General features: G+C 42.6%; 1 protein-coding gene across 10 annotated transcripts in view; it reads left to right on the top strand.

The window, feature by feature from the left end:
* Positions 1–24,282, top strand: part of ablim1b (actin binding LIM protein 1b) — a 385,473-nt gene that overhangs the window by 226,742 nt on the left and 134,449 nt on the right. For all 10 annotated transcript variants that reach the window (XM_080205827.1, XM_080205823.1, XM_080205821.1 and 7 more), the window contains exons 3-4: positions 11,778–11,961; positions 13,893–14,002. In XM_080205827.1, coding sequence (XP_080061953.1) covers positions 11,778–11,961; positions 13,893–14,002 — 294 coding nt within the window. The remainder of the gene's footprint in view (positions 1–11,777; positions 11,962–13,892; positions 14,003–24,282) is intronic.

Below are 24,282 nucleotides of genomic sequence, written 5' to 3'. Positions count from 1 at the left end.
TTCTGCTTTCATATTCCCAGATTTCAATTGCATAAATTAAATAGAGGCTAAACGACAATCAAAAAGCAATGTGATCTGTCTAAGGACAATGCAAAACTATATTTAGAGTCATAGAATCCCTACAGTGCAGTGTGAGGCCAATTGGCTCATTGGGTCTACACCAACTCTCCTGCTTAGGCCCTATCCCTGTATTTAACTTGCTAACCCCCTAAGCTATACTGTTTTTAGCACAGCTAATCAACCTAACCTGCACATCCTTGGAGTGTAAGAGGAAACAGGAGCACCTGGAGAAACCCACGCAGACACAGTGAAAATGTGCACGCTCCACACAGACAGTGACCCAAGCCGGGAATTGAACCCGACACGCTGATGCGGTGAGGCAGTGGTACTAACCACTGTGCCATCGTGCATTTATCAACAATAAATGGTGATATGTTAACAACATTGAGAAAGTCTTACCTTTCTAATATAATGCTGGGATTTGGAATAGTGTAACATGATAATTATGAAATATGCTTCTCAGATCTCTAACAGTCTTGAGCACTTGTAGACTTTATATAGAACAGGATTATACGGTTTAGCTCCTATCCCGCCCTTTCTCTTAAATAATGCAATGTAAATATTTCCCAGGACAATTCAGGAAATTATACAGCTACTTGTAACTATAGCTGATAACAGCTGAGTACAATGAGTTCACATGTTAGTTGTAAATTTTAGGCTCGAGATTCAAAGAGGCATGGGGTGACTTTCCTTCCCCTGGCAAATACTACTTTCATGTGTAATGAAGAATGGGGCTGGATCTTGTGGCCTTATCATCCATCTGCAAGTTTGCAGCAGAGGGCATGTAAATGCCCTGGGCACCATGCCTTGAACAAAGTAATGACCATTAAATACTTACACGTCTACCCGTTGGCGCGTGGGGGATGGGTTAGGGCGGATTTGCCCTGATTTATAAAACCCAGCCCTTGTTGGCTGGATTGTTGCATCTTGCACACAATAGAAGCATTCTATTTGGAACATTTTATGACATACCAGCTGATACCCCTAGGCATAACTCAGTGAGTTGATGTTTTAAATGACCAACGGTGTTGTGTATTATCAAGGATCAATGTTGGGAGTGACCCTGGGGTTTGGGAACATTGATTAGCTGTCTGGGATCTGGCAGTATTTGAATGTAAGCTTCTGGTCTTGTAATACTTTGAGTGGGGCCAAAGGTGAGCCTTGGAAGGGCATTCCTGATCTAGGAGCACTAAGACATGGCCTAAGATCAGGGATCCTTGGAAAATGGTTCTCTAAAAATACCACTGAGCAAAGTTGCCAATGGCTGGGAGCATTGGGTACAAGCCTTAGATCAGGAAGAACTGGGAGGGAGGTGCTGGGGTCTGACTGGGGTCAGCAAGCATGTGGAGGAGTGACCTGTGATGTGGGGGGATTAAATCCTGGGTGGAATTATGGAGGACTAGGAAGGGGTATGGGAGCATTCAGATTGGCAGTATTGTGACAGAAAGTTGAGGACAGAAAAGGAGTTTGTGAGAACATGGACAGGTTTCTAGCAGCTGAAGATCCGGGGACATTGGGGATTCTTTAGTATGGAGAGATGCTGGGGTCTGACAGTATTGAAGACTATAACAGACACATATACTTGATATTTTATTTTTATCTTTCTTTAGATTGCTTCAATAAATAGAAATAACTCATTGATATTGTTCTGAGATATATGGCTAGCATCTGCTAACTGGCTGTTAGAAATCTGAATCAGAGGGAAGCAGAATCCATTAACTGTCGTGTACACATGATATCTTTTGGCTTATCACAAACTCTACCGCAGCTCAAGACTGACTCAGCATAATCTCTGCTCCAAATTGACATCCTCAGATCATACTGTTTGTTTGTAAAGTGAGATGACTGTTCACCGCATTGCAGATAAATAATTGCAAGATTTTTCTGCCAGGAAATGATGTGCAAATTCTGTTGGCTTTCTTTGCTGCTTTTATGAGCAGAATCCAGGGATCCCTTTAAGAAGCACTGGCTCGACTGATTTCTGCTTTGTGCCAGAAGGTGGACCTTGCTATCCATATCCCAGGACCTGCTTTGCATTGGCTAGTGAAGATCCCTCCTGCTTTTAGTTTGAACATTAGCCACACATTATGAATCTAGATTAATGTTTAAAAAAGATTTAGTAGCCTTTCACAGAATCTGGGTGTGGCAGGCTCAGCCAATGTTTATTGCCCTTAATTGCCCTTGAGAAGTTGTTGGTGAACCACCTCCTTGAACTGCTTAGACCATGTGGTGTAGTACAGAGAAGGAGCAGCTAATATAGTCCCTAGTCAGGATGATGCGTGACTGGGAGGGGAATTTTCAGGATGTGGTTTTCCCAGGCATCTGCTGCCCTTGTTCTTCAAGGTGGTAGATATCGTGGGGTTGGAAGGTGCTGTCAAAGGAACCTTGGTGAGTTGCTGCGGTGTTCTTGAAAGTGATGCAATTACTGCCATTGTGTGGATGCAGTGAATGTTTAAGATGATGGTAGAATTAATTGGGCTGCTTTGGATGATGCGAAGCTTCTTGAGTGTTGTTGAAGCTACACTCATCCAGGCAAGTGGTGGGTATCCCATCACACTCCTGACTTGTGCCTTTTAGATGGTGGACAGACTTTGGGGAATCAGGAAGTGAGTTATTCACTGCAGAATTCCCAACTTCTGACTTCTTGTAGCCACAATATTTATTTGACTAGCTCCCCCCATCCCCATTTCAGTATCTGGTAAATGATAACCCCTGGGTTGTTCACAGTGGGGGATTCAGTGATGGTAGCATTGAATGTCAAAGGGAGATGATTAATTGCTCTCCTATGTCGATGGTCATTGCCTGGCACTTGCTCGGTGTGAATGTTACTTGCCAGGTTTCAGCTCAAGTCTGAATGTTGTCCAGGTCTTACTGCATATGGACATGGATTGTTTAGGTTTCTGAGGAGTTGTGAATGGTGCTAAACATTATGCAGTCATCAGCAAACATCCCACCTCATGATGACAGAACCCCTACTATCATATCCTGGAGATGAGATAGTTGACTTCCAACAACCTTAACCATATATCTTTGTGCTCGGTATGATTCCAGCCAATGGAGAGTTTTGCTACTGATTCCCGTAGACTCCAATTTAGCTAGGACTCCTTGCTGCCACCCTAGGTTACCTGCCACCTTGATCTTGAGTTAGTTATTCTCACCTCAGTTCTTGAGTTCAGCTCTTCTGTCCATGTTTTGATCAAGGATGTAATGAGTGGCCTTGGCAGAACCGAAACTGACTGTCAGTGAACAGGATTTGGTGAGTAAGTATCGCTTGATTGTTGATGACCCCTTCCATCACTTTGCTAATGTCCGAGAGTAGACTCGGGGCAGTAATCAGTCAGGTTGAATATGTCCTGCTTTTACATGGATAGGACGTAGCTGGGCAATTCTTAATTTTTCTGTATAGATGCCAATATTGTAGCCATGTTGGAATAGCTTGGCTCGGGACATGGCTAGATCTTAGGAACAAGTCCTCAGCGCTATTGCTGGTAGCTGGTTCGCTTGTTGTGGAAAGATGGTGGGAATTAGGAATCTAGTTTCACCACCTCTTCCTTTCAAGTGGAAAATAGGATCAAGGTGAGAATAAAACATCCCCCTGAAACAAAATCAGTGCTCCATTCTTAAAAGCATTCTGTTATAACATTGAGGGTCTGGTGTTTGCATTTTTTTGTTAATAGGGATGTGACCCTGTACACATGACAGAAAGATCCATTAGATAATCCAATTGAATTATCTGTGGAAATCATGAATGAGAAAAATACAGATTTGAATGAAGCCTTTGACATTATTTCTCATTTATTTTGTTTCCCGAGAGTAAGCTGAATGGTTCTGCATGACATTATTACTGAGCCTAACATGATCAGTGTTTGATGGGAGATGAGGAGAGAACATCATCACCAACAATCACGTTTCTCTTCACGATGTCTGTCATGCAGCTGGATAATGAGACACTGGATCAATCGTTTTTCCAGTGGGGGCTTTGTCTCCAGCCTCTCAGCAAATGGAGAGTTCTTCAATGGCATTTCTTTGTTGTGTGGGATGTGCTTGATTGTACTCAAGAAATTCAGATCTATTTCATTCGGTTAGATAAGACTAAAGAGAGAACAATAACCTCTGTAGGTCAGATATGATAATATCTGCCTCGTCATCACATTTACTGTAACTATTCTGCAGAAATGTGAAAGACATCAGCTGCAGCTTTTACTTGTTGACTTGTGAAACATTAAATTGGAGAGTCAGGGTGAGAATTTACCAAAGATTGACAGTAATTGGTTTTAGAGGTACCTCATAGAAACATAAAAGATAGGAGCAGGAGAGGCCATTCAGCCTTCGAGCTTGCTCTGCTATTCATTATGATCATGGCTGATCTTCCAATTCAATAGCCTAATCTTGCTTTTTCCCCATAACCTTTGATCTGTCTAGCCGCCTCTTGAATACATTTAGTGTTTTGGCATCAGCTACTTCTTGTGGTAATGAATTGCACAGGTTCATCACTCTCTTTGGGTGAAGAAATTTCTCCTTATCTCCATACTAAATGGTTGACCCTGAATCCTTCATTCTGCAGAAAGAAGTGTAAAGGAATCTGGTAAAAATATTGGCTCCGATTGTTCAGCCCTTCGTCAAGAAAGGGAGAAAATGCAAATGCTAAAAATTTGAAATAGAACCAGAAAACCCTGGAAACACGAAGTGGAAAATCCACTTAGCATTCTGGTTGTCGACATTGTTTACAAAATCAGATCTTAAACTGAAATATAAGCAAGCTGCTCATTGGAGTAAAAGAATGGCAAGAGGAGGGAGGAAATGATCATCCAAGTGCTGAGAGGCAATTAACATGGTGAATGAGCTGAAAACTGCCAAATGTAGGAACAAGTCAAATAGTATTAAATGTCTGCATGATAGCCTCACTCTCTGGGATTAGGAAGATGACAGAATGTTGTTTCTGTGTGATACCTTACCAAATTCTAGCACAACACTATAGGCATTTTGCCATCACCCTGGTGTTGGCAATGTGCTGCCAACCTTGACATCTCTCATGACCAGAGTAGAATGCTACTGGTGGTCTCTTCTGGAGGACTTTGTACATCATTTTGTACTGTAGGAAGATTGAAGAGGAAGGCTAGCATTTAAAGTGTGTACACCAACTGAAATAAGTGATGTTGTGGGGGGTGAGGTGGGGTGGGCGTGGGGGTGAGGGTGGATCAGCCTAGTAAGGTTGGGGAAGTGATTTAAGATTGTGTGTGAAAGTTGTTGCTGTTAGAGTAACTGGTTGGTGTAAGTTGCCAAGCTGGAGCCCAACCAGCTTCTTAACCAGAGTGCACTGTCAAGGTCGGGTTATACATGTCAACTATGACTCTCACCAACTTTTACAGGTGCACCATAGAAAGCATTCTTTCTGGTTGTATCACAGCTTGGGTATGGCTCTTAGTCTGCCCAGGACCATAAGGAACTACAAAAGGTCATGAACGTAGTCCAATCCATCATGCAAATCAGCCTCCCATCCATTGACTCTGACTACACTTCCCACTGCCTCGGCAAAGCAGTCAGCATAATTACATGCACCCCATGCACCCCAGATATTCCCTCTTCCAATTCCTTCCGTCAGGAAAAAGACACAAAAGCCTGAGGTCACGTACCAGCCAACTCAAGAACAGCTTCTTCCCTTCTGCCATCAGACTTTTGATTAGATTTACCTTGCACTAAATTGGTTTTTCTCTACACCGTAGCTATGACTGTAACACTACATTCTACAATCCCTCATTTCCTTCTCTATGAACGGTATGCTTTGTCTGTATAGCACGCAAGAAACAATACTTTTCACTGTCTGTTCATACATGTGACAATAAATCAAATCAGATCAAAATCAAGTGTTGCTTCAAGTGGGTGAAGGTTATGCTGGGTGTGAAAATCTGATTGGCTGCCTTTCCTGCCCTGGTGAGATTAATGAACTTCTTACTTTAACGGATCACCTTCCTTTTCAGGGATCCGGCTGATCTTTGAACCTTGAAACCTCCTGGCTGCTTTTCTCACCTGCAGCCAAAGAACACTTAGAGATTGCAGTGAACTCTGCCTCTGAGGCCTGAAGTTGTGCATGTTATTCTTTCCCTGCTTCCTGGAGCACAATCCAATCGTACCAGAGATAGTTGTGATGGGGAGGAGGGGGTTGGATAATGCGTCAGATTCAGGTACAGGGTAGCCTGGAAAGACAGTGCATGTTAGGATTGCTCTCACAGTGCTGTGCCTGGCAAAGTGGGGAGGGAGGATTTTTCAAATTCATTCATAGAATGGTCAGCATTTATTGCTTATCTCTAATTGCCCTTGACAAGGTTGCGATGATCAACTTTCTTGAACTGATACAGTGATGAAGGTATGACCACAGTGCTGTAGGTTCAGGATTTTGATCAAGGCCAGAATTTGTATCTTTAAAATAAAAATTACCTGATGGAATTTTCCTAAATGGCCTTCGGTGAACAATAAGGTGAGTTGGAAATGTGAAGTAAACCCAATCTGGGTTAAAGGCTAACTAGTTGATGTATGCGTAGACATGCATTCATGGTTAACCTTTGGATCTTCACTGTGACCGTGGAAACATAATTTAATAGAAATCCTGCAAAAAGATTGTTTCAAACTAAAGTTTGTGAAGTTTGTGCTAATGTTTCCCAGACTATCTAACCACTGGTAAATAGAGCATAGTAAAAAGGACCCGGGTTCAATTCTGGCCTTGGACGACTGTCTGTGGTGAACAGACATTTGCACATTCTCCCTGTGTCTGCATGGATTTCCTTCGAGTGCTCTGGTTTCCTCCCACAATCCAAAGATGTGTAGGTTAGGTGGATTGGCCATGCTAAATGCATGGGGTTCAAAGATAGGGCAAGGGCGGAAGGTTGGGAGGGAAAGTTGGTGCTGACACGATTCTCCAAATGGCTTCCTTCTGCACTGTAGGGATTTTATGGTTCTATGGATATCGGGGGCATTAGGTTTCGTAACTGAAATCGCAGATTGCCAGTGAACAGTGGAACTACCGTTAATGAATATCAGGGGGAACCTTGAGGTCTTGAAAGGTGCTATATAAATACAAGTTCTTTCTTTTTGTAGCATTGCAATGTTATATCAATTTTCCAAGTATGAATGTTGGTTATTTTCACCCAGCAACACATTGATCAAGTCATAATAATAATATTTTAGAGATAGAAATGAGCTAGAACTCTGATTGTCTTTTGGAAGATTCAGCCTAAATCTCCGCACATATATTGCCAAACCCCTTTAGACTACCTGTCCAAGAATTCACAGCTGACTCCATATTGATAGAATGTATGTGTAACTAAGAATTATATTACTCTGATCCTTGGGGGGTGGAACATTCATATCATATAGATTCCTGCAGTACAGAAGGAGGCCATTCAGCCCATCGAGTCAACACCAACTCTCCAATAGAGCATCCCATCTTCGCCCAATCCCCCAACCTACACATCTTGGAACACCACAGAGCAATTTAGCATGGCCAATCGATCTAACTGCACATCTTTGGATTGTGGCAGGAAACCGGAGCACCCAGAGGAAACCCAGGCAGATACAGGGAGAATGTGCAAACTCCACATAGTCACCTAAAGCTGGAACGGAACCCGGGTCTCAGATGCTGTGAGGCACCAGTGCTAACCACTCCGCCACATTGAATCCCCAGGTTGTGTATCTCCACGTTGCAGAAATTAGATTAATGTTAAATGACTCTCAACTTTTTGTTTGATGCTGTTCTGCAAATTGCACAGCTTTCAGATTTAGGGTGACATTTGATCACAAGTGTCTTTGCAAAAAAAAGTTATTGCTAAGGAAAAGGTAAGAGCTACAGCTATATCTCTTATTTCTCCTCTCTACAGAAATGCACCATCTTTTCTAAGTTATTGAAATATAATCCCTTTTGTCTATTGTCCAGAATTAAACTTTGCCCTAGCTTTGACAAAGGGTCATCGGGACTTGAAACGTCAGCTCTTTTTCCTCTTTACAGGTACTGCCAGACTTGCTGAGATTTTCCAGCGTTTGCTCTTTTGGTGTCAGATTCCAGCATCCGCAGTAATTTGCTTTTATTAAACTTTGCTCAATTCTAGTTCAGCATTAAATTTGCTTGAATGCAGGTTTCTCTCTTTTAGTTCCCTTCTCTTAGAATTAATGGAGAGAATGATGGTTAGTTTAGGATAGCTTTATAATTAGAACTCTTGTCTTCAAGATTGTGTCATCGGCTGTGAGAATGGAGAAAGCCTGTGCCAAGAAGAAAAGTGGAGGAGGGAGACCAAGACCTGCGCCTGGACACGGAACTTGCTGCACTGAAGATTAGATGGATTTTTCCAGAGCCCTTTTTTTTTAGGGTACATCCTTGAGCAGGGTGGATGTAGAAGGCCAAGGAGGGTATTGGACCAAATGCATAAATATATGCAAGTAGAAGAGTTGTGGGCAACACAATGTTTAGCACTGCTGCCTCACAACACCAAGGACCCAGGTTCAATTTTAACTTTGGGTCACTGTCTGTGGGATAAATGCACAGGGTTATGGGGGCCTGCTTTGTCAGAGAGTTGGTGCAGACTCTTTGGACTGAATGGCCTCCATCTACACTGTAGAGATTCCATGCTTCCACGTTCAGCAGATAACATCCAAAGCAAACAGAGTTCTTTCACTTCTGAGGAGAAATCTTTGGTACTGCGACAAATATATCGGAGTTCTAGCCCACCAAACATTTGTGTCCGTTCCACAAGTCTGAAAGTTGAGTGGGATCTTTAAGTAGTGAGAGATATAAACAAGATTGAACCTGTGGCACAATCCTGCATGAATCACTATGGGAAATACACATCATATCTTTTATTAAAGCTTTTGAATGGGAATCACTGCAGCAGATGGAGAAAAATAGACTGACCATGTTCTATAAGATATGGAATGGGTTTGTGGGAATTGACAGAAACAGGTACCTGTTGCCCTCCACCAGTGACAAAACATAAGCTAACCAGCCACACAAACCACAGAAGCCATTTGTTCCAAGGGAGTGCATCAACAATCTTCCTTCCCAAGGACAGTCCCATTGCGGAACAAGCTGACAAAGGTAGCCACCACAGCCCTATCACTTGAAATCTTCAAGGTTTATCTTTAGACTATATCCATTTAAAAGTTTTAGTTGCTCGGTCTATCATTTCAGCAGGTCATGCCTGGTTTCGCTAGCACCCATGGAAATGTTAGCAGAATACGGGCATTATTCTGTGCTGCTGAAACAGCTAAAGCAGAAGCAGCAACTTCCTCAGAAGCCCAGATTGGACCTATCTTCCAAAGGTTAGGCTTCATTTCCTTCAACCCTACCTTCTAAGTTTCTCTTTAGTGCAGGCACATTAAAATGTTCTCCCAGTGGCATTCTTTGAGGATGAAGGCATTGCTTTAAAATTATAACAGCATGCTACAGGCAGATTTAAGTGCGCAGCTAATGAAAATAAGCCTCAAAATATGGTAAAATTGTCAATTAATACAATTCATGGTATTGAGGCCAGTGGAATTAAAAATTTAAAACACTATCTTAACATTGTTTGCTTAACCTTATAAAGTCATGACCATTTCTTGCCTGAAGCCTAGTGATCGATCATTACTCATAGCATCGTTTAACAAGGAAAAGTGGGCCCCACTCTGTAACGTTTGAGATTTGATACTGAGACTAATAAGAGGCCACAAGGTCAGAGGTAGGAAACTAACTGGAACAGTTTATTAACACAGCACAGGACTGGCAAGGCAAGCTTCCTTCACTCACCTGAAGAAAGAGCGAGATCTGAAAGCTTGTGCTACCAAATAAACCTGTTGGGCTTTAACCTAGTGTTATGAGACTTCTTTCTGTGCTCATCCCAGTCCAACGCCGGCATCTCCACATCATAGGCAAGCTTCACCCAGGGTGGAGCCCGAGTCTCGGGTCATCTTACCTGTTTTCTTAAAGGAGCATACCCCAACATACATAATGTGGAGGTGCCAGTGTTGGACTGGGGTAAACACAGCAAGCAGTCTCACAACACCAACATGGTTATCATTTAAAGTAACTTTGCATTGATGTGACATCTGAAAAGACCTTAGCAAACATATACTGTAGAATAAAACCAATCTTAAGCATTTATAACAAATCTAATGTTGCAACTGGTGTAAAAAAAATTATAGTATCATCTGTGATGCATATTGAAATTCGTATGGTGCTTTTATACAATAAATTATTCACTAACAAAAAGAATGCTCAGCTTTCCCATTGAGCTTATTTAATAGTTTTTAAATTTGGGGTTTATTTTCAGAAACATAGAAGATAGGAGCAGGAGGAGGCCATTTGGCCCCTCGAACATTCTCTGCCATTCATTATGATCATGGCTGATCGTCCAACTCAATAATCTAATCCTGCTTTTTCCCTATAACCTTTGATCCCATTTGCCCCATGTGCTATATCCAGCCACCTTTTGAATGCATGCAGTGTTTTGGTATCAACTACTTCCTGTGGCAATGAATTCCACAGGCTCACCACTCCTCGTCTCCTCATCTCCGTCCTAAAATGGCTTACCCTGAATCCAGTGTGAGTTTAAAATAAAACAGACCATTGCTTGTGTGTGATTTCAGATTCAGTCAGTTCAGGCCTCTGAATCTGTATCCACAAATGCTGGAAATATATAACAAACAGATTAGCCAACATCTGTCAGATAAAAGGCAGTCCAACATATGCAGCCAATGGTGTCAGAATTCCATAAATACTTTCTTAACTGAAAGACATACTTCATGCTACGCTGGCATTATAATAAAACAGCTCAAGTAATTAATATGTAATTGTTGTTGCTTAATAAGTTTAAAGTTTATTTATTAGTGTCACAACTTGGCTTACACAAGCTGCAATGAAGTTACTGTGAAAATCCCCTTGTCGCCACACTCTGGCGTGTGTTTGGGTACATTGAGGGAGAATTTAGCATGGCCACTGCACCTCACAGGCACGTCTTTTGGACTGTGGGAGGAAACCCATGCAGACATGGAGAGAATGTGCAGACTCCCATACAGACAGTGATCCAAGCAGGGAATTGAACCCGGGTCCTTGGCGCTGTGAGGCACGGTGTTTACTCTGCTCATCAATAACTATTGTGGTGAACAATTCAGACACCTAGAGTAAAACAAACTCATTCCTCGCCATCGCTGCACCTTTTTTAACATGGGAGTAGACTAGCAGAACAACAGCATTAATTGACGGTAAAACTTGCCTGATCTGACTGTTAGTCAGTAAAGTATTGGTAAAATATGTGAGACTGTTACGGCTACATAAGGAACTTCAGATCGGGAAAAGCATTGCTCTTGGTATCTTGGTAACTGTTGATTTCCCCCTTCTCAACAGATCTCATTTAAACTCCCTTATAAATTGGTCAATTAGCCCAAAATTAAGAACCTTCTCCAGGAGTCTGTTCCACGTGGCTATGCCATTAAGGCTGCTGGTTATTTTGTAACCATGAGAATCTCCGATATGAGAATAACTAAACATTTACCAAATTTTAAGTTGTTTTGTGGTGGCCAGCTGTCTCTCAGCTATCAGTGAGAGGAGCTTTCATCACTTTGACCTGGAGCTAAACTCAGGTGCAGGACAATGACTGGCAGATTACGTACTGGAGCCCCATATATGGGTTTGCTTGGTTTGAAATTGTTGATTTAGAGATTTAACATCCGTTTTATTTGCATTTGCTTTGCAGTTTGTGGCTGCGACTTGGCCAAAGGTGGATTTTTCATGAAGAACAGCGATTACCTTTGTACCCTGGACTACCAACGGCTGTACGGAACGCGTTGCCAGGGCTGTGGAGAGTTTGTGGAGGGGGAGGTAGTCACGGCGCTGGGAAAGACCTACCACCCTAAATGCTTTGTTTGCTCCATTTGCAAGTAAGTACAATGTCTGAAAAAATATGATAGGGGAAAAATAACTGCAAACCTCACAAGCCAGATTTCTTCAGCCAGAGGGTGGTGAGTCTATAGAATTCCTTACCACCAAAGACTGTGGAGGTCAGGTCATTGAGTGCATTTAAGACAGAGATAGATAGGTTCGTGATTGGTAAAGTGATCAAGAAATATGGGGAAAAAGCAGGAGAGTGGGGTTGAGAATCATAGAAACCCTATAGTGCAGAAAGAGTCCATTTGGCCCATCAAGTTTGCACTGACCAAAATCCCACCCAGGCCCTACCCCCATACCCCTACATATTTACCCACTAATCCCTCTAACCTACACATCTCAGGACACTAAGGAGCAATTTTAGCATGGCCAATCAACCTAACCTGCACATCTTTGGAGTGTGGGAGGAAACCCAGAGGAAACCCATGCAGACACGAGGAGAATGTGCAAACTCCACACAGACAGTGACCCAAGTTGGGAATCGAACCCAGGTCTCAGGAGCTGTGAGGCAGCAATGCAACCCACTGTGCTACCATGCTGCCCTATGTTTATCAGAAACTTATCAATCATGATTGAATTGTGGAACAGATGCAACTGGCCTAATTCTGCTCCTATATCTTATAGACTTGACACTTAGAACCATAGAGCTTTACAATCCTAATGTAATCTAAAATGAATTTCACTGCCATTTTGCCTTCCCTTTGCCCTGTTTCAATCTGCTTCAAATATTTATCCAAACTTTCCTTCAAGGTGCAATCTTAACTGCTACATGCGGCAAGGCATTCCACTGTTGCACAAACCTATGTGTTTTAACCTCTAATAGTGAATGAAGACACTAAGTCGACTTTAAATATTTAAATACAATTTTCTTTATTTGTAGCTATTTAGACAATAGTCAACACTTGCAAGGCATCAATTAAATACTGACTTATCAATTACGTAACTGAAGGTTGATTTCCACTTGCATTTCCATGTGAAACCTAGCCAGGATGTTGCTGCATGGATATCAGCCTTTCTCTTCTTCCAGATGTTGTCTTATTCTGTGAGCCTTGATCCTGGGTTTTGAACACAAGCTCTTTGTGCTAACACCCTTGTACCCCAAAAGTTCCTAGGCAACCGGCTAATGAATTTATCGGGAACCCGATTGCATCATTTGATTAGGCCAATCAAACAGAGCCAGTACAGAGAATTGGGACCCTCCATTATGTTTCAGCCTGATTGCACAAAGCCTACATTCCAATGCCCGTATAAGGAAACAGTAGCTCCAAAAGTTCTATAACCAACCTTCTTCAGGTCTTTTGTTTGGGAACAAGCCGTGACATCTCACCACCTTGTGCCCTTTAATACATTTCAAGCCAACTTGGCCACAGGAAATCCCAGCACACTTTAAAACAACTTTGGCCAAAAATCAGGTTTGTTTGATTGAAAATCTTTTAGCATATTAAAAGTTAAACCTCTGCAGGCCATTTGGCAACACTGTGTTCCGACAAAATCCTGCACGAGAAGATTTCATAGTCATAGAATCCCTACAGTGCAGAAGGAGGCCATTTGGTCTGTAGAGCCTACACTGATAACAATCCCACCCAGGCCCTATCCCCACAACCCCATGTATTTACCTTGCTAATCTCCCTTAAGGGTCAATTTAACATGGCCAATCAACCAAACCTGTAGGAGGAAACAGGAGCACCCAGAGGAAACCCACGTAGTTGGGGAGAATGTGCAGACTCCACTATCAGAAGTGACCCTAGCCGGGAATCAAACCTGAGCCCCTGGTGCTGTGAGATGGCAGTGCTAACCACTGTCCCACCGTGCCACCTCTTTTATTTCTGTTGAGCAGCACATTTTGACTCCAGTAGCTTTATTCATTTAGCTGCCCACTGCTAATCAGTAATTGACAACAATACTATGTTTTCCTGTTTTCCAGGCGCCCTTTTCCAGCGGGAGACCGCGTGACGTTCAATGGAAAAGACTGTCTGTGTGAGCACTGTGCCCAGCCAAAGTCTTCCAGTCCCAAGGAGATTGTTAGCAGCAACAGTGAGTATACACATAGGGGAGAAATTCAGCAAAGCTTCAGATGCTGATAGGAAATCCTTGGCAATACTTCCAGCCAGCTGCATGTGAAACTTATAATGATCTGCAAACTTACGTTCAGGCTAGTTGTTTTCACCTGACGTACTGAGCAGGTTCCTTGTTCTCTGTGATCCAGGGTATGCACATGAGTTAAAAGATAAATGTTAGCCAACTAGCCGTGATTTAATAATTGTTTTGTTTGATTTTTTTTCAGTTCCTTATCCATAACTCAGTCAGGAAGTTGAATAAATGCTGTTCATATCAATGGAAGAAAATGGCTGCCTGGCCAGTAAATCTATTCGCTAATCAGTAGTTTGCTCGTTCCAGATACTGAATACCAGAACTTCTAATTGTTTATCAATGCCACAGATTAATTTTAACCACCTACTGAAACAATTTCTCACCAAGCAGCTACTTGATATCAATTACATGTTAAAGTCTTTAGAATTGAAGCATAGAATCCCTATAGTGCAGATGGAGGCCATTTGACCCATTGAGTCTGCACCAACCACAGTCCCACTCAGGCTCTATTCCCGTAACCCCACATATTTACCCAGCTAATCTCCCTGACACTGGGGTCAATTTAGCATGGCCAATCAACTGAATTTTTGGACTGTGGGAAGAAACCCATGCAGATGCAGGGAGGATGTGCAAACTCCACACAGACAGTGACTCGAGGCTGGAATTGAACCCTGGTCCCTGGCGCTGTGAGGCAGTAGTGCTAACTGCTGTGCCACCATGCTGCCCACCTAACTTTTTATTCATTCATAGAATGTGAGCATTGCCTGCAAGGCATATACTTTAAAGTTTTTAAAGTTTATTTATTAGTGTCACTTAAAGGCTTATATTAATACAGCAGTGAAGTTATTGTGAAAACTGTTGCCCATCCCTAAGTGCCCTTAACTGAGTGGTTTGTTAGGCCACTTCAGAGGGCAATAATGAGTCACCCCATTGCTAGACTCAGAAGTAGGTCAGACTGGATAAAAATGGGAGATTTTCTTTCCTGAAGGCTGTTAATGAATCTGATGGATTTTTACAATCAAACAATGTGACATGGTCACCGTTATTGATACTAGCTTTGTAATCACAGATTTATTCATTGAATTTATATTCCGCACCTGGTGTGGTGGAATTTAAACTCATGTTACCGAATCATTTGTCCAGGCCTCTGGATTGCTGTATCCATTTCCAGTAATAGGCTATCTACTAATATACATTATAAGCCCACTGACTCCCACAGCTATCTGGACTACAGCTCTTTGCACCTTACATCCTGTAAGGACTCCATCTCTTTCTCTCAGCTCCTTTGCCTCCATTGCATTGGTTCTGATGATACCATTTTCCAAAGTGGTGTATCTAATATGTGCTCCTTCTTCCCCAACTGTAGTTTCCCACCTACAGTTGTTGACAGGGCCCTCAGCAGTGTGCGGTCCATCTCCCGCACCACGACTGTCACCTCCTCCCCTCCCTCCCAGAACAAGGATAGAGCCCCCTTGTTCTCACGTTTCACCCCACCAGCCTCTGTAATGCAAAGCATAGTTCTCTGCCATTTTCACCAATTCAAGTATAATGCCACCACCAAACACATCTTCCCTTCACTCCCTCTGTCAGCATTCCACAGAGACAGTTCCCTCCGGGATAACCTAGTCCAGTCCTCCACTATAATCAACACCTCTCCCATTGCCCATGGCACCTTCCCATGCAATCGCAGAAGGTGTAACACCTGCCCCTTTACATCTTCTATGCTCACCATCCAAGGTCCAAAACATTCATTCCAGGTTAAGCAGCATTTGACTTGCACCTCTTTTAACTTAGTGTATTGCATTCACTGCTTGCAGTGTGGTCTCCTCTATTTTGGAGAAACCAAACATAGACTGGGTGATTGCTTTGCTAAGCACCTTCAGTCTATGCGCAATCAGGATCCTGACCTTCCGGTTGCTTGCCATTTTAACACATGATCCTACTCCCATGCCCAAATGTCTGTCCTTGGCTTGCTGCAATGTTCCAGTGAAGCTCAATGCAAACTGGAGGAACAGCATCTGATCTTCCGGCTTTACACTTTACAGCCTTCCAATCTCAACATCGAATTCAACAATTTGAGACAATTAACTGTACCCCACTTCAACCCCTTTGTTTTCATTTTATTTAATTTCTAACTGTTCTCTACCTTTTACTTCTTTATTGTCTGCCTTTATTTTTCTTCTCTCCCCCACACACTCTTTCTCCCTATTTTATCTCCCTCCTTTACCTTTTCTCCCCCTTTGCTTCCCCTTTTCCCCCTTTTCTCCATTCGATCTCTCTCCCATCCATTCCACCCCTTCCCCCCACATCTTCATCTGTCACAGCTTACCCTCTGATTTTAGCTTCTCTGCTGTTCACATCCTTTATTCTCTCTATGGACTGCCATTAACAACCTTTCCCCTGGTTTCTATGGCTATGACTCATCAGTCATTCCCTCACCCTGCAATGTAAATATCTCCCGCTTTCTATGCCTTTTAGCTTTGCCAAAGGGTCATCTGGACTCGAAACATCAGCTCTTTTCTCTCCTTACAGATGCTGCCAGATCTGCTGAGATTTTCCAGCATTTTCTCTTTTGACCTCTGGATTACTAGCACAATGACATAACCCCATTCCTAAATCAATTATATTTAATCTTACAGTGTAAAGTATACATTAATAAGGCCAATAAACACAAGCCAGAATAACTAAATCATTGCTGGGAACAGAAGGCTTTAGAGCAAGGTTGACTTCACACGTGAATATCTATTTCACATTGAATATTCTAGTCAACAAAATCGCATTTTTAGCAGCTATATCAAGGAGATTTGCTGCTGTGCCTTTTTTTCATTGACAGAAGGAAGTGTGTACTCCAAAGAAAACACAAAATACCACAATTGATGGATCTCTAAAATGAAAATTGATAATGCTGGAGAGACTCAGCTGGTTGGGCAGCATCTGTTGAGAGAAACAGCGGGTTAACGTTCAGGTTGATGACCCCTTGTTAACTTCTGAAAGGTCATCAACCTGAAAAATCCATTCTATTTGTCTCTCCAGTCACACTACCTGATCTACTAAATGTTCCCAGTCTGGTCTCATTTCCAAAAGAAGTTCTTGTACAATTGTTGGACAATTTTGTTATAAAGGGGTGGGTTCCTCCGGATTCCCAGCCACCTGTTTCTCGGTGGTGGGAGACGGTGCGCTATTAGCTGGTTGTGGGATCTCTGGTCCCACCACAGTCAATGTGATTTCCCATTGAAACCAGCCCACGCTGATGGGAAACTTGCAGACGGAGATGTGCTGTTGGCTGAACCAGCGAATCCAGCAGGCGTGAATGGCCAGAAAAGCTCCGGCCAAGATACCACAATGAAAATACATTGGAATAGTTGTGCATTCATTAGGAACTTTGTGATTCCACAGAATGAAGGAAGGACCTCATTAATATATTCACAGAACAAAGATGTGCAATTCCCAAGAACAACATAAATTTCTCTAAACAAAAGAATCAAAGAACATAAGAACATAAGAAATAGGAGCTGGAGTAGGCCATCTAGCCCTTCGAGCCTGCCCCACCATTCAACAAGATCATGACTGATCTGAAGTGAATCAGTTCCACTTTCCCACTTTCTCCCCATAACCCTTAATTTCCCTGTCTATCAGAAACCTATCTGCCCGTGACTTAAATATATTCAGCGAGGTAACCTCTGCCACTTCAATTGGCAGAGAATTCCAGAGACTTACCACCCTTTGAGTGAAGAAGTTCCTCCTCAACTCTGATCTAAACTGCCCCCCCCCCACTTAATTTGAGGCTGTGCCTCAATCAGATATTCTATCAAGGCCACATTTGGAATACTCTGTATAATTCTGGTCACCCTATTATTGAATGGATATTATTAAACGAGAAAGAGTGCAGAAAAGATTTCCTAGGATGCTAACAGGACTTGACGGTGGCTAGATAGACTGGAGCATAGGGGGCTTAAGAGTGATCTTATAGATGTCTATAAAATAATGAGGGGCATATATCACCTAGACAGTCAATATCTTTTCTCAAAGACAGGGGAGTCTAAAAGTAGAGGGCATAGGTTTAAGAGAGGAGGCATACAAAAGGGTCCAGAGGGCCAATTTTTTCACATAGAGGGTGGCAAGTGTTTGGAACAAGCTGCTGGAGGCAGTAGTAGAGGTGGGTATAATTTTGTCTTTTAAAAAGCATTTAGACAGTTACATGTGTAAGATGGGTTTAGGGGGAAATGGGTCAAATGTGGGCAATTGGGACTAGATTAGTGATAAAAACTGGGCGGCATGGGCAAGTTGGGCCAAAGGCTCTGTTTCCATGCTGTAAACCTCTATGACTCTATAATACTTCCCTGTGGATAATCTATTGGTGTGCTGTCCTGAATCACATTGCTCAAGAAGTTCAGCCAACTGCCATTTTTAAGTATAGGGTAAGACCACGTCACTGTTGTAAATGTTTTTAGCTAAGGGTTGTGCAAGAAGAACCACAAAGTAGGCCTCATAACTTAAACATTATTTATTGCAGGTGTCCCCTGTCATATCCTAGACTGCTTGACTGGGTTCCACACTGGGTGGAGCTAATCCCCTAAGGGCCACCTGATCCATACTCTTAAAGGAGCAGTATGCACCTCAAAACGCCAATGTACATATATCACACTCACAATTAAGTTTACTGTGACCAAAGTCACCCTGACCAAATGTCTTGAGCATGCACTGCTGTTGTGAAATGTAGCTGATAGATTTGCACATTTCCTATCACGGTTGGGGGCCATCTTTGAACTTCCTTTATGAAGTTAACTCCTGAGAAAGACAAGAAAGATGGATTAGGGTAAAAGCCTTGTGAATTACCTCCGCTCTGAGTTGATTAAAATATTTTTCCAGTCTGTATGCACATTTCTGCTCTTCTTTGGAATTGTGCATCTTTGTTCTGTGAATACATTAATGAGGTCCTCCCTTCAGTCTGTGGAACCACATCATTGCCAACTGACAGTTTCCAGTAACGCAGTAGAAAAGCTTCCAGGGAGTTCTGCTCGCAAACAGAAAGCAAGTTTTGACTCAAAGTTTTGATGCCACATCATTCTAAAATTATATTGCATGATGGTAAGATACTTGCACCCCCTAATGGTGAGAATATCCAGTATTTCCATCATAATTACAAAGAATTTGCATTTGTGAACACCTTTTACATCCACAGTTTATTCTAAAGTGTTTCCTAAACACTGAAGTACTTTGGAACAGGAATCACTGTTACAATGTAGAAAATTATGGTCGTGAATTTACAGAATCTCAGGTTCATACAAGAAAAATTTCATAGAAGTGATTTAGCACCATCTCAGTCGTCAGTTGCCAGACAGCACACAGTCTCTGGTGCCAAAAATGGGGGGGGGGCACAGACAGACAGTCGTAAAGATAAAGTTAGATCATCGTCTGTGCCCCCCCCCGCCTCTGCCTTGCTGTCTCTCAGTCTCGCTATGCAGCGTTGACTGCGCCACTTTCAATCACCAGTCTTTGTGATTGTGGGACACTGGTGCATGACATTTGGAGCATCCATCATGGAACCTTTTCCAGTAAAAGAACAGCAATATCAATTTCAGAGAAACACATTAGTATCGCGTGGTGTCAATTCAGGACCTGTACATTTTCTGCCAATAATGGAAAAACATTGAGAAAAGCATTATTTTTATCATTTTCAATTTGTTCTATGTGTTTGGAAACAGAATTCAGATCATGTTAATTAGAGCCTTGGTAAGAGCCAACACGGAATACTCTTCATAGCAACAAGAACATGAATACATAATTAAAAAGCAGTCTCTTGTGATTGTCCTGACCTGTATTGGAAAGCAGATACTGGGGAGGACAGGTTTGGGCTTGAGATGTAATGCTCTCTGTGGTTTAATATCCTACAGGTACTCTGTATCTCATGTTGCTTATGACAAATGGGCAGGTAGATGAGCTGGCAGAGGGGAACAAGTGTCCATGGAACTGTATCCAATGAGAGTTCATGCCTTTGTAAAAGAGGGGAGAGAAAGATATACTTTAGAAATGATATGGGAAGCGTGGATTCACACATGTCCAATGATATTACCTTTGAAGAGTATTCCATTTTCCACATGCTCCTTGCAGTTAATTAATGATCATGTGGAGATCCTACAGTGCAGAAGGAGACCATTCAGCCCATCAAGTCTTCACCAACAACAATCCAACTCATGCCCTTTCCCCATACTCCCACATATTTATCCCTCTAATCCCTCTAGCCTATGCATCTCAGGACATTTAAGGGGCAATTTAGCATGGCCAGTGCACCTAATCAGCACGTAGTTGGACTGTAAAGTACATGGGAGTGGATGTTACATTCCCCTGACAGCTGGTCTGAAGGTGAGGGAGACTTGTAAAATCTAGCCCTTGGCCTGCCTGTCATCTACCCGACCACCCCCAACCCCAATGCCAGCTCATCCTCGAGTCTTTTGAGGTCCTTCAGTGACCACTGTGGGAAGCCCAGCAGACTGGTGTTGGGTAAGGTTTGAGTTTGATATCTTCTTTGCAGGTCCCCCGTGCCCATCAGAGGCATCCTACCCCCAATTTCACCCCACCTCCTTTACCCATCACACAACCCCTCAAACCTGGCTTTCTGGGTCCTGACTTACAGGTCCCACTTTCTGGGACCTGACTTCGGCAAAATGGCAATAAATACTCATCATAACAAAGAGTTTAATTCGGAAGGGGAGAAAAGTGGGGGAAAATAGTAGGCTTGCAGAAAACACACAAACTGACTGCAAAAACTTCTATACCTATGCATAGGGTATTGGGAAGAGTTACAGAACAAAGGGATCTAGGGGTACATGTTCATAACTCCTTGCAACTGGAGGCACAGGTAGACAGAGTGGTGAAGAAGGCATTCAGCATGCTGGGTTTCATTGATCAGAACACTGCACACAGGAGTTGGGACATCTTGTTGAAGTTGTACAAGACATTGGTAAGACCACACTTGGAATACTGTGTGCAGTTCTGGTCATCCTTTATAGAAAGGATATTATTAAACTAGAAAGAGTGCAGAAAAAATTGGTTTCACAGGTCAGCGCAACATCAGGGTCAAAAGCTTGTACTGCGCTGTAATGTTCTATGTTCTATCCAGCATGTTTTCAAGGGGGGAGAATGTAAAACATGTCGATGGGTAGCCCACCACCCGTAATATGGGAGGTGGATAAGGTGCCGAGTAGGTCGCTTGCACAAGAACCAGTTATTGGGAACTTAAGGAGCCAATTCCAGCTCCATTGCAATAATACGCTGGCCTGTGGAAGGAGGTCCTGAGTGGCTTCTTCACCATACTTAACGAAAGGGTCGGAAGAATGGTGGGTTATTAATTTTTTTTTTGTGGGGAAGAGGGGAGCGGTGGTGCCCAGTGCACACTGGGGACATCTTACTCTAAATTAGTTGCCTCCCTGCCTCACCTTCAAAACTTGCCCGAGGCATCCAATCATTCCCTATCCAAAACACCAGATTTGCCTCTCTCTGGAATGTGAACATCCTGGGCATTCCTGATTGGTCAGCAGCTCTCAAGGGCGGGGCTTTCTTTGACTGAGGTGCATTGGTTAAGGGTGGTATGTCTTACCCAATACCAGCCCGCATAGCTAAAACACTGGTTTTTCCACATGAGAAGGCAAGCAGTAAGCTTCCTGATAACATTTAGCCCATTGTTTGTGTTGCACTGGCTGTATCCTGTGTACATACTATAGTGCAGCCTTCAGCTGTACAAATTTACAGTTCACCCCTCAGTTCATTTACACACTATTCATTTTAAAAGAAGTAGACGTAGCTTTGTATCCATACTCTTAAATGCTTTTTAGCAATACTTATCAAAGCTGGGGCTGACATATGTTATTAACCTAGGAAAAGCAGTGCTTGTTGTGCCCCACGGTATTTTCTTTGCAGCGGTATGCTGAGTCTAAACTCCGCACCACTGTGCACCTAACCAGCAGTGGTATTCTGGATCTAAACTCAACATCACCCACCCACCCACCATCCCCCACCCCAGAATGGTACGGCACAGTGGTTAGCACTGCTGCTTCACAGCGCCATGGACCTGGGTTAGATTCCAGGTTTGGGTCACTGTCTGTGTGGAATTTGCATATACTCCCCGTGTCTGCGTGGGTTTCCTCCGAGTGCTCCGGTTTCCTCCCATACTCTGAAAGACGTGCTGGTTAGGTGCATGGACCCGCACAGGCACCGGAGTGTTGTGACTAGGGGAATTTCACAGTAATGTCATTGCAGTAAGCCTTACTTGTAACTAATAAATAAACTTTACTTTAAAAATACATCTGGTACTGATTTGGAAGCCAGTGTTGTCTGAATGTCCAGACGCTCATGTGAAATAAGTTTACAAATATGCTAGTTAAGTTTTCCAGTCTGCTGCAAATTAATCAACAGTATTAAAGCGACTGCTAGAGATGATGGAAAGGTAGGCCTTAATGTGCAACAGTTTTCCTGCTCCTGGTTTCATAACAGGCCTGGGATAATCATTCTCCTATTTGGCTCCCCACCATCCCCAGAACCTATGCACAGGCCAGTCTGGCCACCTAAATATTCAGGGTTTCAGGGGCCTATTTTGGAATTCTCATTGGTGTCCACCACTTGCCAACTTTCTTTTTGCAGGGGGAGGAAATGTGGCCTTAGGCCTAATTTGGAGCAGGCCTTGAGTGAGGCAAGATCTTTGGGCATGCGTTCTGGCCACACTGTCCACTTCCCAAAATTCAGAGTTATTGCACCTTAAAATAAAACCACTGGAGAAGAACACAAAACATGGCTGCTTCCTTTCCACCTCTGCCTATGACTGAGCAACCAATTGTATTACAGGCTCCGTTTGTTCAGATGTTCTTTTGAGTCATTCTGACTTCATTGTTTTAACGCAAACTCTGCCTTTCTCACACAATTAGACCTATTCTTCATGGAGTAAAAGGATTTTTTTTCAAGAGTAGTGGCAGTTTGCCCAGACAAACAAATGGAACATATTGCTGCTGATTGAAGTGTGAGCCCCTGGAGACCAACTGTTTTAAAATAGAAAACTCGGGCCATCAGTGGGAAGGTAAAGAAAATGGGCGTGCATTCACTTGCAAATAATGGTACATGGGAACTGTTCGTTGTTGTTGCGGTGGTCTAACAGACTGCCATAGCAGACCTCCCAACATTTTTAAAAATTCATTCTTGGGACATGGGCATCACTGGCTCGCCAGCATTTATTGCCCATCCCTAGTTGCCCTCAATGGGCAGTTGAGAGTCAACAACATTGCTGCGGCTCTGGGGTCACATGTAGGCCAGGCCAGGCAAGGACTGCAGATTTCCTTCCCTAAATGATATTAGTGAACCAAATGGGGCTTTCTGACAATCAACAATAGTTTTATGGTCCTCAGTAGATTCTTAATTCCAGATTTTTTTTTCATTTGAATTCAAATTCCACCATCTGCCGTGGTGGGATTCAATCCCCAGAACATTTGCTGAGTTTCTGGATTAATAGTCCAATGACAATACCATCGCCTCCCCAGCACAAGCTGTTGTGGGACTAACTGTCTCCAAAGGCAAGAGCAATTTGTGAAGTACAGCGTATCAAACATTTACAGGGTTAGACTGCAAACAAAGCAAGCGGAGCTTTATGGAGTGGTCTACGTGCAACAGTGAATTTTAATATGCCTCGCTTTAAGCAGATCATTGACACCAAAGCAGTACTTCTACAAATGAAAAGCAAATTTAGTTGACTGCATCACCATCATCCATAAAAGAAAGAAATACTGCCTCCAAGCGTGCATTATTAATGTGAATTAATATTTGATGTGTATACAGATGTATTCAAACTTATCAATCATTTTATTAGAGAATATTGTGCACTGAACAGGCAAAGACAAGCCCTTTTTAATGTATTGTTTCACAATTATTTATTAAGTTAATCACTGTAAGACGTTCTTTTGTTAATCTGCACATGAGCTATAAAAATAAGCCATCCTTTAGCTTTAGATGAATGGGGTAAAATTTCACACTGTCTTGATAGATTATTTCAATAAACAGCAAGATTAAGTTATAATTGTATGAAATACTATTAATGTTCTGAGTGAAAAATCACACTGGGAAATACCTTGGGGTGTCTTACTGTCTTGCTTTAGCAGACTGGAAATCAGGTTCAACATCTTGCAGGTAATAATACAGTGTATATTCCTCTATCATTGATCATTCTCCCTAAAACTGTTGTG

This window comes from Carcharhinus amblyrhynchos, chromosome 17 (genome assembly GCF_965287045.1).
Source record: "Carcharhinus amblyrhynchos chromosome 17, sCarAmb.v2.hapA, whole genome shotgun sequence".
Lineage (NCBI taxonomy): Eukaryota > Metazoa > Chordata > Chondrichthyes > Carcharhiniformes > Carcharhinidae > Carcharhinus > Carcharhinus amblyrhynchos.
The sequence above is the reverse complement of the archived record's forward strand: the minus strand, read 5'-3'. Positions and strand labels throughout refer to the sequence as shown.